At 42.1% G+C, this 14,082-nt stretch overlaps 1 protein-coding gene across 10 annotated transcripts in view; it reads right to left on the reverse strand.

Moving 5' to 3' along the window:
- The window catches only part of tcf12 (transcription factor 12), an 81,749-nt gene that overhangs the window by 12,394 nt on the left and 55,273 nt on the right, over positions 1 to 14,082 (reverse strand). For 7 of the 10 annotated variants that reach the window (XM_060858854.1, XM_060858861.1, XM_060858853.1 and 4 more), the window contains 4 exons: positions 4,281 to 4,380; positions 3,685 to 3,824; positions 3,362 to 3,506; positions 3,035 to 3,105 (listed from right to left, as the gene is read on the reverse strand). In XM_060858854.1, coding sequence (XP_060714837.1) covers positions 3,035 to 3,105; positions 3,362 to 3,506; positions 3,685 to 3,824; positions 4,281 to 4,380 — 456 coding nt within the window. Of the gene's footprint in view, positions 1 to 3,034; positions 3,106 to 3,361; positions 3,507 to 3,684; positions 3,825 to 4,280; positions 4,381 to 8,658; positions 8,893 to 12,864; positions 13,383 to 14,082 lie in introns of those variants that run through there. The other 3 variants (XM_060858860.1, XM_060858858.1, XM_060858857.1) reach the window with 3 other exon arrangements.

Genomic DNA, 14,082 nt, shown 5'->3' on the forward strand with positions numbered 1-14,082 from the left:
GAATTGGCTCATCAATTCTGCTGATTTTACTGGCTGAGAGGCTATAAAAAAACCCCACTGCATACATATGGGGTTTTAACAACCTACAGCGCCTTTTCTAATGGCTGCAGAAAAAAAATAAAACACCTTCTGCGCACAGCGCTTTGGATGACACCTGCACACTGGCCTCATTTCCCAGAATGCCCTGCTCATATGTCTGCTGCCCTTCTAGAAAACAGACTCACACAGCACCCCACCGGCATATGAGTCAAATACATTATATGTTATCGGGACACTAGATTGTTGGCAAGTCACAATAATTTACTGGTTAGTTCTGTCTGAGTTTTTATTAATTCCTATTGTTTTGCATGAAAGCACATAGGTAGAACAGTAGAAGAGAGAGAAGGCGAGAAGCAGAAATACAGAGAAATGAGAGGGAGAGAGAGGGGACACTGTCATTAATCTCTCTTTGGGAGCTCATTAGAGTGAATGAGCCTGGCTCTGTGGCTGTACGGCTCCTGCCGTGTCTCATCTCCAGTTATGGATGAGAGGTAATAAAGCAGCACCCTCGCCTCTCTGCCTGCCCAATAACCAGCGCCTGCTTGCATCAGGCCCCGACCAGCCACAGCACATTAAACCAGCGCTTGTGTGTGTGTGCGTGTGTGTGTACACGTGTGTTTTGTGTGTGAGAGAGAAAGCTTTTCAAGCCCCCGGTTTGTCTTGCTTGTCTCCCAAAACACTGCAGAAGGATCTGTATTTTCTTATGTAAGGGAAGAAATCGTTATCCTCCAGTGTTGTTTCATTGTTGTTATGACAACAAATATCATTTTAACAAACAAACTTCTGTGTTTAATATATTATTTTATTTTATATTTTTTTTGTAGTCTTTTTCAGTATTAAGACTACATTTTGATTAAGAAGCATCTTAATGAATACACTGGCATTACCAGTGTACTGCTAAAGTGCTAGAGCTCTAAAAGTACAACTAGGGTAAAACAGCAGCTAATTTAATTACGCCAAAGGGTAAATAATAAATAAATAAATAAATAAATAGATAAAATTAAATAAAAAATAAGTAGAAAACATGTGCAGTTACATTTTTATTTTATTGAAATTGTGGTTTTTAAATTTTAAATTGACCATTTATTAAAATTCACAACTACATTTATACTTCTTGTCCAAGTACACTAGGAGAACAGATTTTCTTGGTAGAGGGAATAATAATAGCACATGGGCTACAGATGCTGTGAACAGAGTTTAGGAAGAAAAATGCTGCAATATTTCTTTAAAGTCTTAGAAATTTCCTGAGCAGATTTAGTTTTTGTTTAGACAAACGCCAGATTAGAGCACATATTGCATTCTTTTTTCTTAGATAGCAATGTTTCGGGTTTCCGCTACGGAAAGTATTCTGGGGCTGGCTGGAGTACTTGATTTGATTCCCACTAATTAGAATGGACACGGCACAGATCTGGCAGGATTTAATTGTAAACGGGTCTAAAGTTTCAGGACATATCTCACAGGGGATCACAAGGCTCATTTGAATTTCAGAAATGCTGGTATCATTATCATTATTAATCTTCTTATTAAATCCTAAATGGCACTTTTGTGTTTCAATCAATTTTGCAAATCCTGCCTGAGGCTCAGCAAGTGGATCATGCTCTTGGAGGAAACTGAGGAATGGAGGGAGAGAGGGAACAAATCACGGGAGGACAAAGACAGAAGGGGAAAGGGTGAAGATCGTAATTTACCCCCCACATTGTCCCAAAGAAACAGAATCATTGTTCATCCACACAGATGATAATTCTCAACAGAAATGTGTCCGTGTGAATTCAAATACAGCTGAGACATTCAGGCTGAATAATAATAAAAACTCAGAAGTAAGGAAGAACTCACATGAAGTTAAAATTGGCTAAAGAAGGTCACCCCAGTATTAGTGGCAACAGTAGTGGTGCTCTGAACTAAAGCAGTAAAACAAACAAAGGCTCTGAGCCTCTCTGTCTGCTGCTGGTCTATAGCTGTGACTCCTGACCCTGATCGGCCCAGGCAACTTCTGCTGTATTCACGCTCTAACACCGCTCATTTTACCAACAACAAACTCGGCCCCGCCCCCTCATCAGTCACGCTGCTCCCAGCCAGCGGGGGGCCAATAAGCACGTCCCGTCAAAAAGAAGCGGCAACAAAAGGCGCACAATGGGCAGCGCGGCGGGCCTCACCCAGGCCCCACCGTGTCCGTTTCGCTGCCGCTTTGTCATGCTAATGGTATTGAGTCGCCGCATACAAAAAGACTTAATTTGTGATTATCGTTCAGCCCCACAATTTTCTAGCTGCGTGTACGCCAGAGTGTGCACTTGTGGCCGTTTGGGCAGTTTGTGCAGTTAGCCATTCATGAGCACTGTAAAATAAGCACTAGATGAATAAGAACGACACAGTAACAGTCTGTGTGTATAAGTTGTCAGTGGCTGAAAACATAAGAGTGAGGAATGAGCCCAGATGTGCTTCTAGTCAAAGAAGAAAAAAACTGTACGATTATTGTAAGCTGTCTAAAACGTGGCAGTTCCCCAGGATAAAATAAGTGCTTTTTCAGCTGAGCGAATGCAAGCTTGTTGTTGTGTGCTTGAGTTTCAGAACCTAGCAAAAAAACATCCATTCGAGTTCATTATCCAAAGCAAAGATTAATCCATTGGCTTCAGGATGGTTTTTCGTGTACAGATTCGTCTCTTGTACATTGTGAGATTAAGAGCACAATTATCCTGGCTTAGGTCTAACAAACATTCACAAACCCATCCTATGACCTTATTCAGTCTCTCAGCTTTCAGCACTGTTGTTGAATAAGCATGCTAGTCGTCTGTTCTAAAGACTTAACCATGCCATTATATTAGAAAGCTCAGTAATCTGTGGTTTCACACACACACACACACACACACACACCACTTTAACATGCTGATGACAAAAGCAGAGAACACGAAGTCTACACTTAAATCAGTTCACAAGACACATCCGGATACTTATCTCATGTATGGTTTAAGAGCGTTTAGAGAGTGAGGCAAGGGCTTACCGAAGCCAGTGCTTTCCCCAGTGCATCTCCGGTCTGAGAACTTCCAGTTGCGTTACCTCTGTTGGCTGCAGCTGCAATGACAATACAGAATGACTGTAGAGTGATAGACCATAATGAAAGGGTAAGTCACACAGTATCATCTACACACGTTCTGATTTTTACCAACAACTGGTAAGATCCAGGCCCTTATAAATATCTTGTGGTGAAGAAAGCCTGCATAAAGTCATCATGACCAAAAATAATCTTCCCTGCATCTGTAGGATTTTGGAAGTGTGTGGATTGTATTTATTTATTTCTCTGTGGTAAGAAGGGCATAGCGTATCTTACCCATAACTCCCTCTGTGGTGTTGACAGGTGGGGTGTGGGATGCAGTGACGAAGGGTGAGCTGCTAGCGGGGTTGCGGTGGAAGCTGGACATAGGTGGCAGGCTGGCATTGATGTCCGTGGGGGACACAGAGTGTGGGGGGTAGTTCTATAAAACAAACACACACACACAAACGTCAAACAATTGTGTAGTGAGAACTGTAAGGTTGCTAAGTGTAGGCATGTGGGAGCATCAACACCCTCACAGCTTTGACTTTAATTCGAAGGTGTTCTTTGCAAAGCTTATTAAATGTAAGCAGCAGTGTGGTGAAGTGTGACATTCTCACCAGGCGATCATGGGAGTGAAGGCTGTTATAGTTTCCTGACTGTGGCATGTGAGATGAAGATCCTCCCAGCATTCCACCGTAAGCCGGCTGGTTTATACCACTGGACGAGTTCCACGGGTCAGAAGAGTTGTGGGTTGCGTCTGATTAATAGGAAAACAGTGAATTTGAATACAATCACAATCACAGAGTTACAGCCTTTTCAGATTGTACTGAAGCCTTTTAGCTCATCCATTTAGCTCAAGCCAAGACAGTGAGGTCAAATTGTCAACCAAAATGACAAATTGCTTATAAAAGGGTTTAAAATGCAAAATTATAAAGCATTGAGCTGACATATGAAATCAGAGCAGGTGCCCAGGTTTCTAGTTTTTGCCATAGAAATCCAGTCCTAGGCCATGAACCATAGTACTACTACTACTACTACTACTACAAATAATAATAATAATAATAATAATAATAATAATAATAATAGTAAGTCACTGCAGTGTAAAGCCTCACATTAAAGGCCGTCAGCTTACCAGCCTGTATGTGTCAGACTGTACACATGTCCTCTAGAGATAAAAGCTTCACAGCATACAATAAGAACAGCAAACACTTACCAAAAAAAGTGCTTGCAAACATACTGCTGGGAGGTTTGGAGGAAGGATAGGAAGGAGACTCTCTATTGAAGTCGTCTGAGTTGGGGGACGGTGCATACACCTGCAAAAAAAAAAAAAAAAAAAATGGAGGTACTGTTAAGTACAAAAATTTCTGTCTAAAATGGTTATTAAATTTCAAACAGAATGCTAAAATAAGTCAGAGAAACCCAAAGACAGCACAAGAAACAAACAGCAATGTTAGTTTATGCCACTAAACTTTTTTGTTATAAAGTCTGAACTTTCATTTACATTAAAACTTTTCTAAATGGCAATAAAAATAACCTAACAGTCACAAACGGTTAATATACAAGCTGTGTCATTTAACAGATGGCTAATTTGGATGCTGTGTTGAAAACGGAACGGATTGTCTTTGAGGTGTGTGTGTGTGTGTGTGTGTGTGTGCTTGGTTATGTGGGTGTGTGCGTTCTACAGCTTAATTGGAACACAATGGAATGGATAAGCATGTTTGCTACACACAATACAAACTGTTTGTGTTTCAGTGTATGTGTGGCCATTTGTTTGTATGTGCTTATGTCTTTGTCCATGCATGTACTGTACATAATCGAGCAAGCGTGTGTATTTTCGGCCCTCTGGGCTCAGTTGGGTTGGGCCAGCAGTGCAGTGGTTGCAGCTGCAGCGGTGCCCGTCCCAGAAAAGGAGGATCAAAGCCACCCAGAACCCATAATGTAGCTCTCTGACTTCATCTACTCCAGATGGGGCCAAACCAGCTCCACACACCACAGAGAGAGAAAGAGGGGGAGAGCAGGACAGAAGAGAATGGATTGAAACAGGAAAAAAGAGTGAAAAGGGGAGGAAAGGCTAAGTACCATGGCCGAAAGAGAATCTCTCTCATTATCCATCATTATAAGAGACAGGCATAACTCAGTGCAGCCACAACAACAGTGCCCTCTGTTCACCTGCCACATAAGGGGCCGATTGCATCGCCATGTTGATGAAAACCAATCAGTTTATCGTGAACCAATATAGACTGTTCAATGTGTTTTACACTGGTTGGCGAGGGTAAGACCTGCCTTTTAGCTCATCAGGGCAAACACAAGATGCCTCAAGCAATGCACATCAGCAGCTAGAAAGATAAATCCTATTTGAATCATTCCTATTATTATAAATCCACAATTTCCTTCCTTTTGACAGGCCCATGTTTCAAGTCGGAAATGAAAGAAAAAAAGCTTGCCTGATTTATCCAAACTCACTTTGAGTCTGTCTTATACCTCTACATGCCCTGAAGCTGCATCATCAGCATCTAAAGCCCTGGTCTTAAGACAGCTTATCCAGCAGGATGTGGCTAAGCACCTTGCTGAGGTAGCAGTGTCGTGCCATGTGATTGACTGTGTGTGCTTACACATGTGGCCCGGCCAATGGAAGTTCCCCGGGGGAAGTCAGGCCAAGGCGGAGCGTCAGATTTGGGCTTTGACTAACCCTCAGGGCTCAATGGACAGCATATGGCTGAGGATAATGCTAATTGCCCTCTTTAGCTTGAGCTAACCAGCCGACCCATTAATAAACCACCCCGAAACACCGGGTGCCCCAAACTGGCACCACCAGGAGATGGAAAGAGAGGGTGTGTGTGTTCCCTTTGACCAGGACATTAATTAAAGGGCTGTCAATCATCTCATAGACTCTGATCTAGACACCCGTAACATTTGAAGTATTTATTTATTTATTTTTAATTCTTCTGATCCTGAACACCAAGCCTAAGTATACAAAAATTATCTTGGAGCAGTTGAAAAAAGTATTAACAGCAGCCTTAAAACAACAATAATAATGCCAAGATGGTGTTCTGACAGATGCTAATATATCTCCGGTTTTATTTTTTCCCCCGTGTAGTTTGAAAGTGTGCCAGATGATGTAAATAGGACAGGGTTCCTCTGTGTAGCGCACCTTCCCCGCTCTTCTCCCCGTCACACCTTACTTTGATCTTCACCCGGCACACATCAAAACACCACATGGAAAAACCATTAAGCTGTCAACATACGGATAAACCAAATGACGGAGGTTAAAAGACGTAAGAGTGAGAGGGGGAAAAAAAATCATCCTCTTAAAAATAAACGATAACGGAAGGCAAAAACCAGGGCAATGCTGAAGAGAAACCCACACAAAACAGTGCAGAGCCGCAGGGCTGCAAGTGACAACAGAACATCCTGTCTCTGCACGTCACTTGTTTGGAATCAAACTAAGGCTCGAGGGCTTTCCTTTTCAACTCCCATCTCACACACTTTAGTAAAGCAAAATTGCATGCTGCTCATGCACAATGAGCCCCTATTGTACAGCCTCAAACAGTCCTGACACAACATGCATGACATTTAAAGCCAGTGTCTCTAAAAAATGTTTAAAGCTTGAGGGGTTCCAGGTTCCACAGGTATAAGTTAAAGTCAACGTTTTAATAACTGGCCAGTATTTTTTGTTGTTTTTTTTTTTTTTTTGGCAGACTTGAAGGTCAACATTTGGTGTAGGTTTTTGTCAATAAGAAATTTAAAAAGAAAACAAAAAAACACAGCCTCTCTAGAACTTCATGAAGGTCATAAAGCAGCTTAAATCAAAGCTTGACAAATAATGAACCTCATTTTTTCCATCATTGTTTATCTCATGTTTTGTGTACAAACTTATTTATAAAAAGATGAAAGGGACATTTTATTGGGAAATTACGCATTGTTTTGAATTACAAGGTTAAACTCTGACCCGGGCGGCCCACATGCTCCTCATTTTCTCTGTTGCAATATAAGCCTGGAAATACTTAATATAAAAAGATCAAAGTAGGCTTTGTGCTGCAGGAACAAAGAGCCTAATGGGGCATGTGTAATGGGCTATGAAGCCTCTGGACTTTGTCAACGACCTCAAGAAAGTGAATCCCTCAATACTGAAAATGTAATTACATTTATATAAAGAAGAAAATCGTTGTTATGTGACAATACGTGTATATACATATATACACACACACACACACACACACACACACACACACATATATATATATAGTTAAAGATAAATAAAGATATATATGAAACACAAAACTAGAAGGAAAGTGTTCATTCGTAAATTTAGCTAACAGACGGAGAATTCTCTTAAGATGAGTATGTGTGTTTGTGTGAGTGAGAGATAGAGAGAGATTGCTGGGAACTTTTCTCCTCTTTACCAGAGTTGTGTGACATTTATACAGTCTTTCATGCTTCCTCTTTGTCACATACATTCTCTCAATTTGTCTGGCTTGCTTACTTGTAAACACACACCCTCGCACACACACGCACGCACGCACGCACGCACACACACCCCTCCATGGTTTTCTCCAGTCCGCTGACACACACCTTGCCTCCTGAAGACAGCTGTCAGAGTGTGTACTGTGTGCCAGTTCAAGCGCAGTGTGTTTTACACAAAGGCACACAAAATAAAGTTTTCAGAGCAACGCAGGAATCAAAGGCTCGGACTAGTGGGGAGGTAGAGGAGTCCCATTAGGCTCCCTGAAGAATGAAGAATGCCTGACTGATTAAAAACAGATGGAATAACAGCAACGCTGCTGCTCCCAACTCAATTGGCAAACAGGAAAGTCTAACCTCAACAGACAGCCTTTTTCCCTTAATCATTCCCATACTCCCACTTGTTATTACCCCGAGCAAGTATCACTGGTGACCAAGCAGCCATCTGAAACTCGCAATCTGAACTCGAGAATACGCTTCCACACCGTCGTAATGACACAGGTCAGCAGAAGTGAGAATGCAATGAAGAGAGAAAAGGCAGCGATCTGAGACAAGTAGAGCTCTCTGTTTTCACAAGAGTAGGAAAGTGAGGCTTGATCTACCTTACACACTTAAATAATTACTACAGATGTTACAGACGAAGACTCTATAATTGTTATATGATCAAGTTCTTCTTTGCATTTATAACACTCAAGGTCACAAGTAGCTGATTAGGTTTGTTTATTGTTTTAATAATACATTTTAAAATGGATTTTTATTTCTTTTGGTAATGGATATTTTTTTTTAATTTCATCAATTTGTAAATTTGCATGTAACACTATAAAATCTCTCCAAAGAGGACTTCATAGAATTATACTTTGACTACAAAATCCTTAGTGAGAACTGATGATGTTTTTACTGATGTAATGGAAACATGTCATAAGGTTGCACACAGCAGCACACAGCAACACACACACACACACACAGAAAGAGAGGAGAGAGAGTAAAGTCTTCTTAAGAAAGAAGCAAACAGCACATATAGAGCACGCAGCACAATTTTTTCTCAATAAGACATTAAAATCTAAAGCTAAGTATAAAACATAAAACACACACACACTTTCCTGTGCTTCCTATACAGTAAAAGCTCTTACCGATTTCCCGTTGTAGTAATACATCAGAGAGTTGCTGCCCATTCCAGGCACGGGGTAGGCGCAATACATGATATCACTTCAGGTTCAGACTAAGCAATGCTCAGCAAGTGCAGCGTCTCAGAGCAGCACACAACCACGAAAACCTCTAACGCTCCCTAGGCATACATCCAGCCGGCTGGAGACACACTTATTCCTTCAGCCTTGGCCTCTACACATGGATCTACTCACAGAGACCTTATGCAAAGCAGGGCTGAACCATTTTAGCCGGCAGTTAGAGGGGAGGGGCCTATGTGTCCCCTAAGCTTCGTGCTTAAGTGCTGAGCCAAAAGGAGTGGAGAAAAAGGGAGGGAGTAAAGAGATGGTGGGAGCATGGGGGAAAGTGTGGTTTAGCGGGTTTCCAAAAAAAAAAAAAAAAAAAAAAAAAAGATAATGAAATGGGGGAGGGGTTCAAAATCAAATGAGGGAATGTAGTTAAGTAGAAAATGAGTAAAAGTCTTTATTTTCAGACAGGAGGGAAAAATTGTCTGACTTAATGTTGTGTCACTGTACTAAATAACTTATAATAGGATTTATTCCTGACTGAGACGATTAATCTTCTGTTAACGTCAGCATTTTGTCCTTCAGAGGAGAGACTTCCTCACCAAAGACTTTTCACTCACTTCACAAAAGAAAAGAAAAGCAAAATCTAAGTACCTGGTGTGTGTGTTTACAGGCCATGTACTGAAACATGGCTTCACACCGAGTTTGTTCTGAAGCAAACTTTGTAGTCAGTAGTGTTGTTTCAGTAGGCTTCCCGCCATGTGGCCATGGAAAACACAGTGAGTTGTTGAACACATCCAACAGCTGCAAAGGACTCTGGCTTGACAGCAAGCTCACAGCGCTGCTCAATTTCCTCACTCTCTCACACACACATACACCTCCCTTGCTTTAACCAGTCCTCAATTCCCCTTGAGGGCCTCTCATACACAGCCATGGGGGTTATAACCCAAACAGTCTCTCTCTCTCTCTCTCTCTCTCTCTCTCTCTCTCTCTCTCTCAGGAAAGGGGGGAGCCGAGGCTGTGGACAATTTGAGGTTGGAAGAGAGGAAGAGGTAAAAGAGGAAGGACAAAAATGGAAATCGAAGAGAGAGAGGGAGAGACAGCGAGTGAGAGAAAGACATCTCCTGCTGTGGAGAGGAGGGAGGGAGTGCTGTGTGCTACGGCGTGTCCCTTTAAAGCCCACTCTAGCCAGACCAGCTCTTTCATGTGTCTCTCTGCAGGCGTGCTGGCCCAAACACTGCCCCCTAGACCCATTCACAACATTACTGTTATAGAAAGATGAAAGCCGTCCCGCCCCCTCTCTGAAAACGATACTTTATGTTTCCCCCCCAATTCCATTATTATTTATCCCTCTTTCTTCTCCGAGCGAGTCTCTTTTAAACTGTTCCAAGGCCGTGAAATCGACAGGCTGGTACCGTTTTAAAATCTGGAGTCATTTCAAGTTGATGCTTTGAGGAAGGGTGCCATGATAGAACTGCGTTTGAAGGCTCCGAAAACCAAGTCCAGATAAGGAATGGTCCACCAAGGGAAGAGACAATAAAGAAATGTAAAAAAAAACAACAACTTGGACACCCCAATCAGAGAAAATCATGGACATATGTCCATATCCTTCATAATATAGAACTGTTTATTCTCATGAAAATGGGGTTGAAAATGAGGTCAATGGATGAAAAACATATTGTTCCATCAACTAGTGTCAAAAAAGCAGCCACGTGAAATTTAGACGATACTGAATAAGATATATTTAGGGACAAAATGAAAGGATACATAAAATTAATAAAATAAGGAGTGACTAACTATGAGCAGAGAAAATCCTGGACATATCCAGTGCGTTCACAGTACAGAGGTGTTTTATTCTCCTAGGACTGAAAAGGAAGTTGGAACATTTTTGTTCCTGCAACCTTGGCAGGCGTGTTGAATTTGGCTGCACAAATTAACACTTGGTGGCACCGATACACAGCACTAGATGAAGGCTAGTGAAGATGAGACACACCAAAGCCTGACAGTAAATTCCCAGTCACACAACATTTCAGTTCCTCAACATTTCAGTAAAGACTGCTATGCCTCATTGTAGTGCAGTGTCATCAAACTGAATTCACCATCAACCCCACTGCAACATATACAATCCAAGCTCTTGTGTACAATCACACCATGACTGCATATCACTCTACAGTGACCAACTTCTCAAAATGGTTAAAGTGGAATCGTTAACGTGTTACAGGTTTACACAGAGAGCTGTCTCAGCTCTGACCTGCCCCCTAGTGTACACACATACGCAAAAAATGGAACTGCGACTACACTGCCTCTTTCCGACTTTACTACTTACGGCCCTTTTCCACTAGCAAAGTCCTGCTGTTGTTCCGGAGATTACATGCAAAATCTGGAAATATTCCATGAATTTCTTCCACAAAAAATCTGATATCATTTCTGTTGCAGCCCCAAGATGATCAGGTGCTTTGAGATGATGTCTCCATTCAGATGATAATAGAGCATAGTAAAAATAAAAGAATGAAATTAAACACTGCAATTATGAATTAGGCCATTAAAATTACAAACCAAGTATGTTAATATTAAAAAAAACATATTTTTTAATTTGCTGTGTATTAGGAAGCTCTGTTCTCAGAATGCATAGCGGTTCAGCTCTTGTCCAAGTGGAAATGAACACAACACACAGTGTCAGTGGTGTATAGGCTTAATAATCACGGCTAATATGTAAACACTTATATGTATACTCTAGTCAGTCTTGCCGTACTGTTACATATATAAACACACAAACACACCCTATGACGGTCCAGCTGCCAAAATGAGACCCAAACCCGAAAACCAGATGTTTCTTCAATCAGCACAGACACAGGGCCTATAATGATATATTTCTTTTTTCATTATTTGTTTTCTTTAACGCTTTAAACTCCGAGATTTATGAGCAGGTCCAGAGTTACATTCCTCATTCTTGTAACTACACACGTTTTCTTTTAGTGTTATTAATGAATATTATGCTTTTAGTGAGAAGAGGAATGCTGTTCACCAGGCTACACTAAGGAAAGCTCTTTCCATTGCAGTCCTCTTCTGAGGCTACTTGTGATAAATGACCTGCTGCTCTTAAACACAACAGTACTGGAATAAGTAGATATCCAAACATGGTTTTATGTACATACCTCGTAACCTGCCAAGCAGTTTGTCCATGTCTGACCTGTCTGTCTGTCACTGAGCCAGTGCACAAAAGCAAGCACGATGAAAACCAATTAAAATGGGCCTCAGCCAGTTACCCAGCATCCACCTGCCGTCTGGCCTAAAACTTTGTACGGTAAAGTACGAAGCAGGCAGTGAAAGCTTAGCAACGGCTACATATCCATCACAGCTCAAACTAATCGAGGGCGGACTGTTGACAGAACAGGCTTCTGGTAGCAGATTCGGGGACATGCGCGCACTGACTCAGGTATGTGAACGTGTATCTGCACACACACATCCTCCCTGAATAAATAATTTACAACAGAGTGGAATGTGAGTAATGAGTCCAATCTCATGCTCTCTGTTCTTCCAACTGTTTTTTTTCTCCCTTGCTCCCTCTCTCTCCCTCTGGTAGATGAAAGCAGCATGGGCCTAGGCTGTTTGTCACCTCCATTATCTAGGCTTCTCTTGTCAGTGGTAAATTTCAGCAGCCCAAATCCAGATAAACAGTGGTGCTCCCAGAGGTGCTCACATCTCTGCTCAAGATCAGAGCCAGTCAAACCACAAGCATCTATCTCATCACTTATCTGATGAGCTCATCTCCCTCCAGATTGTGTGTATACATGTGTGTGCTTATGTCCCTCCAACATGCATATGAACACGGATGCACCCAAAAGCATAGTTTACCCATACACTGCCCCCTGGTGGACTTATGACCCGATGACCTGAGTGCAGAGATGTGATGACTCACCAGCTCTGGAAAATTTGAGCCCAAACTAAGTCTTCCAAAAAGAATACAAGCATGATGTACACTCTCAAACCCAAACATGTAACAACTCCATAAGAAGAAGTATTTGTTGGGAAATATGCTTTATTTTATTTTTTTGACAGAAATGTAAGACCAAAAAGCCCACAGCACTGATGAAGTACAAAACAAAAAGAACAGAGATTCTTTAAAGAACAAAGGGCGCATGGCCACATGAAAGAAGCACATCAAACCTCAATCTCTGAAGTTATTCTTACACAGCTTTAGTGGGCTGTTTTATCCTGAGGCTTGTCCATCACTGCAGGGCCTGCTCAGTCAGGTCCTGACCCTGCATTAGGGTCCCAGCTTCAAAGAGACACACAGACACACACGCCTGCAGCCTGCACATGCTGTGGCTGCCTGTAGATGGCTGTCTAGTCAAAAATCCAGCTCAGTAGTTCTGAAAAGAGGAGCTGCAGTCGATTCTGTACAGGAAGTACACCACACGCTTCACACACACACGCACGCTTCACACACACACACACACACATACCACACGCTTCACACACACACAGAGACACAGATACAAACACACAGACACACACGCCTCTCAGTTATATTAGATGCAATGTTAAGGAGGAGATCTGGCTCTTTGTTGGCTTCTCCGCGGTCTAACCCGCCTCTCTTCCTGAAACTGTTTTCCTGCTAAGTGCAACTTGCACCCAAACAAGGGACTGAGTGATATGTCAAGAGCAAATGACAATCTTTTTGTCATTCACAGCCAGGGTTCTCGCTTGCAAAAGACCCAGAAGGGAGTCGACCGTGTAAGTAACCCCCACCCCCTCCACCCGCTCTCACTCATACCCCAAGTCCTCTCCTTTGGCTCATCGCCACGTCAAGCCGACAAGCTGGTGACAAGGGCGCTTAAAAAAGCCTGGCCGATTATATTATATCACAGTCATGCACGAATATTCTTCGAGAAGTCTTCTCTTGCCCACAGCATCAGAGATGCTGAACTCTCCCCTTTCACTCTACATCAGACAGACAGTCAGGCTGGGTCCTTCAGCACAGGTGCCCAAACAGCTGCCTGACAGCAGCTGCTGCTGACTGACTGACTACCGTGACACAAACTCTCTGCTGCATACTCTCTCATCAACCGTGGTGTGTTTTCCACTGAACACGAGTTAGTGCTGGTGTTGGAGCCAACGTTTTAATGAACTGTCCTGTAGTTCTGCCTGCTCTCTAAACCAAGCCCAGTGGTGGACAGATCATTTCATGTACTAGCTAGAGTAAGTAAAACCTGTTTTTGACCATGCCTATATTTTGGAAACCTATTAGACTATGGTTAAAAATGGTAACTAATGTAATATAATTATTTATGGTAATCTTGAGAACTAGAGTTAAGTGCATTAATACAGAGTAAGCAAAATAAACAATTATACTCCATGGCCAAATGTACGTGGACACGTGAC

Source organism: Tachysurus vachellii, chromosome 23, assembly GCF_030014155.1.
Source record: "Tachysurus vachellii isolate PV-2020 chromosome 23, HZAU_Pvac_v1, whole genome shotgun sequence".
Classification (NCBI taxonomy): Eukaryota; Metazoa; Chordata; class Actinopteri; order Siluriformes; family Bagridae; genus Tachysurus; species Tachysurus vachellii.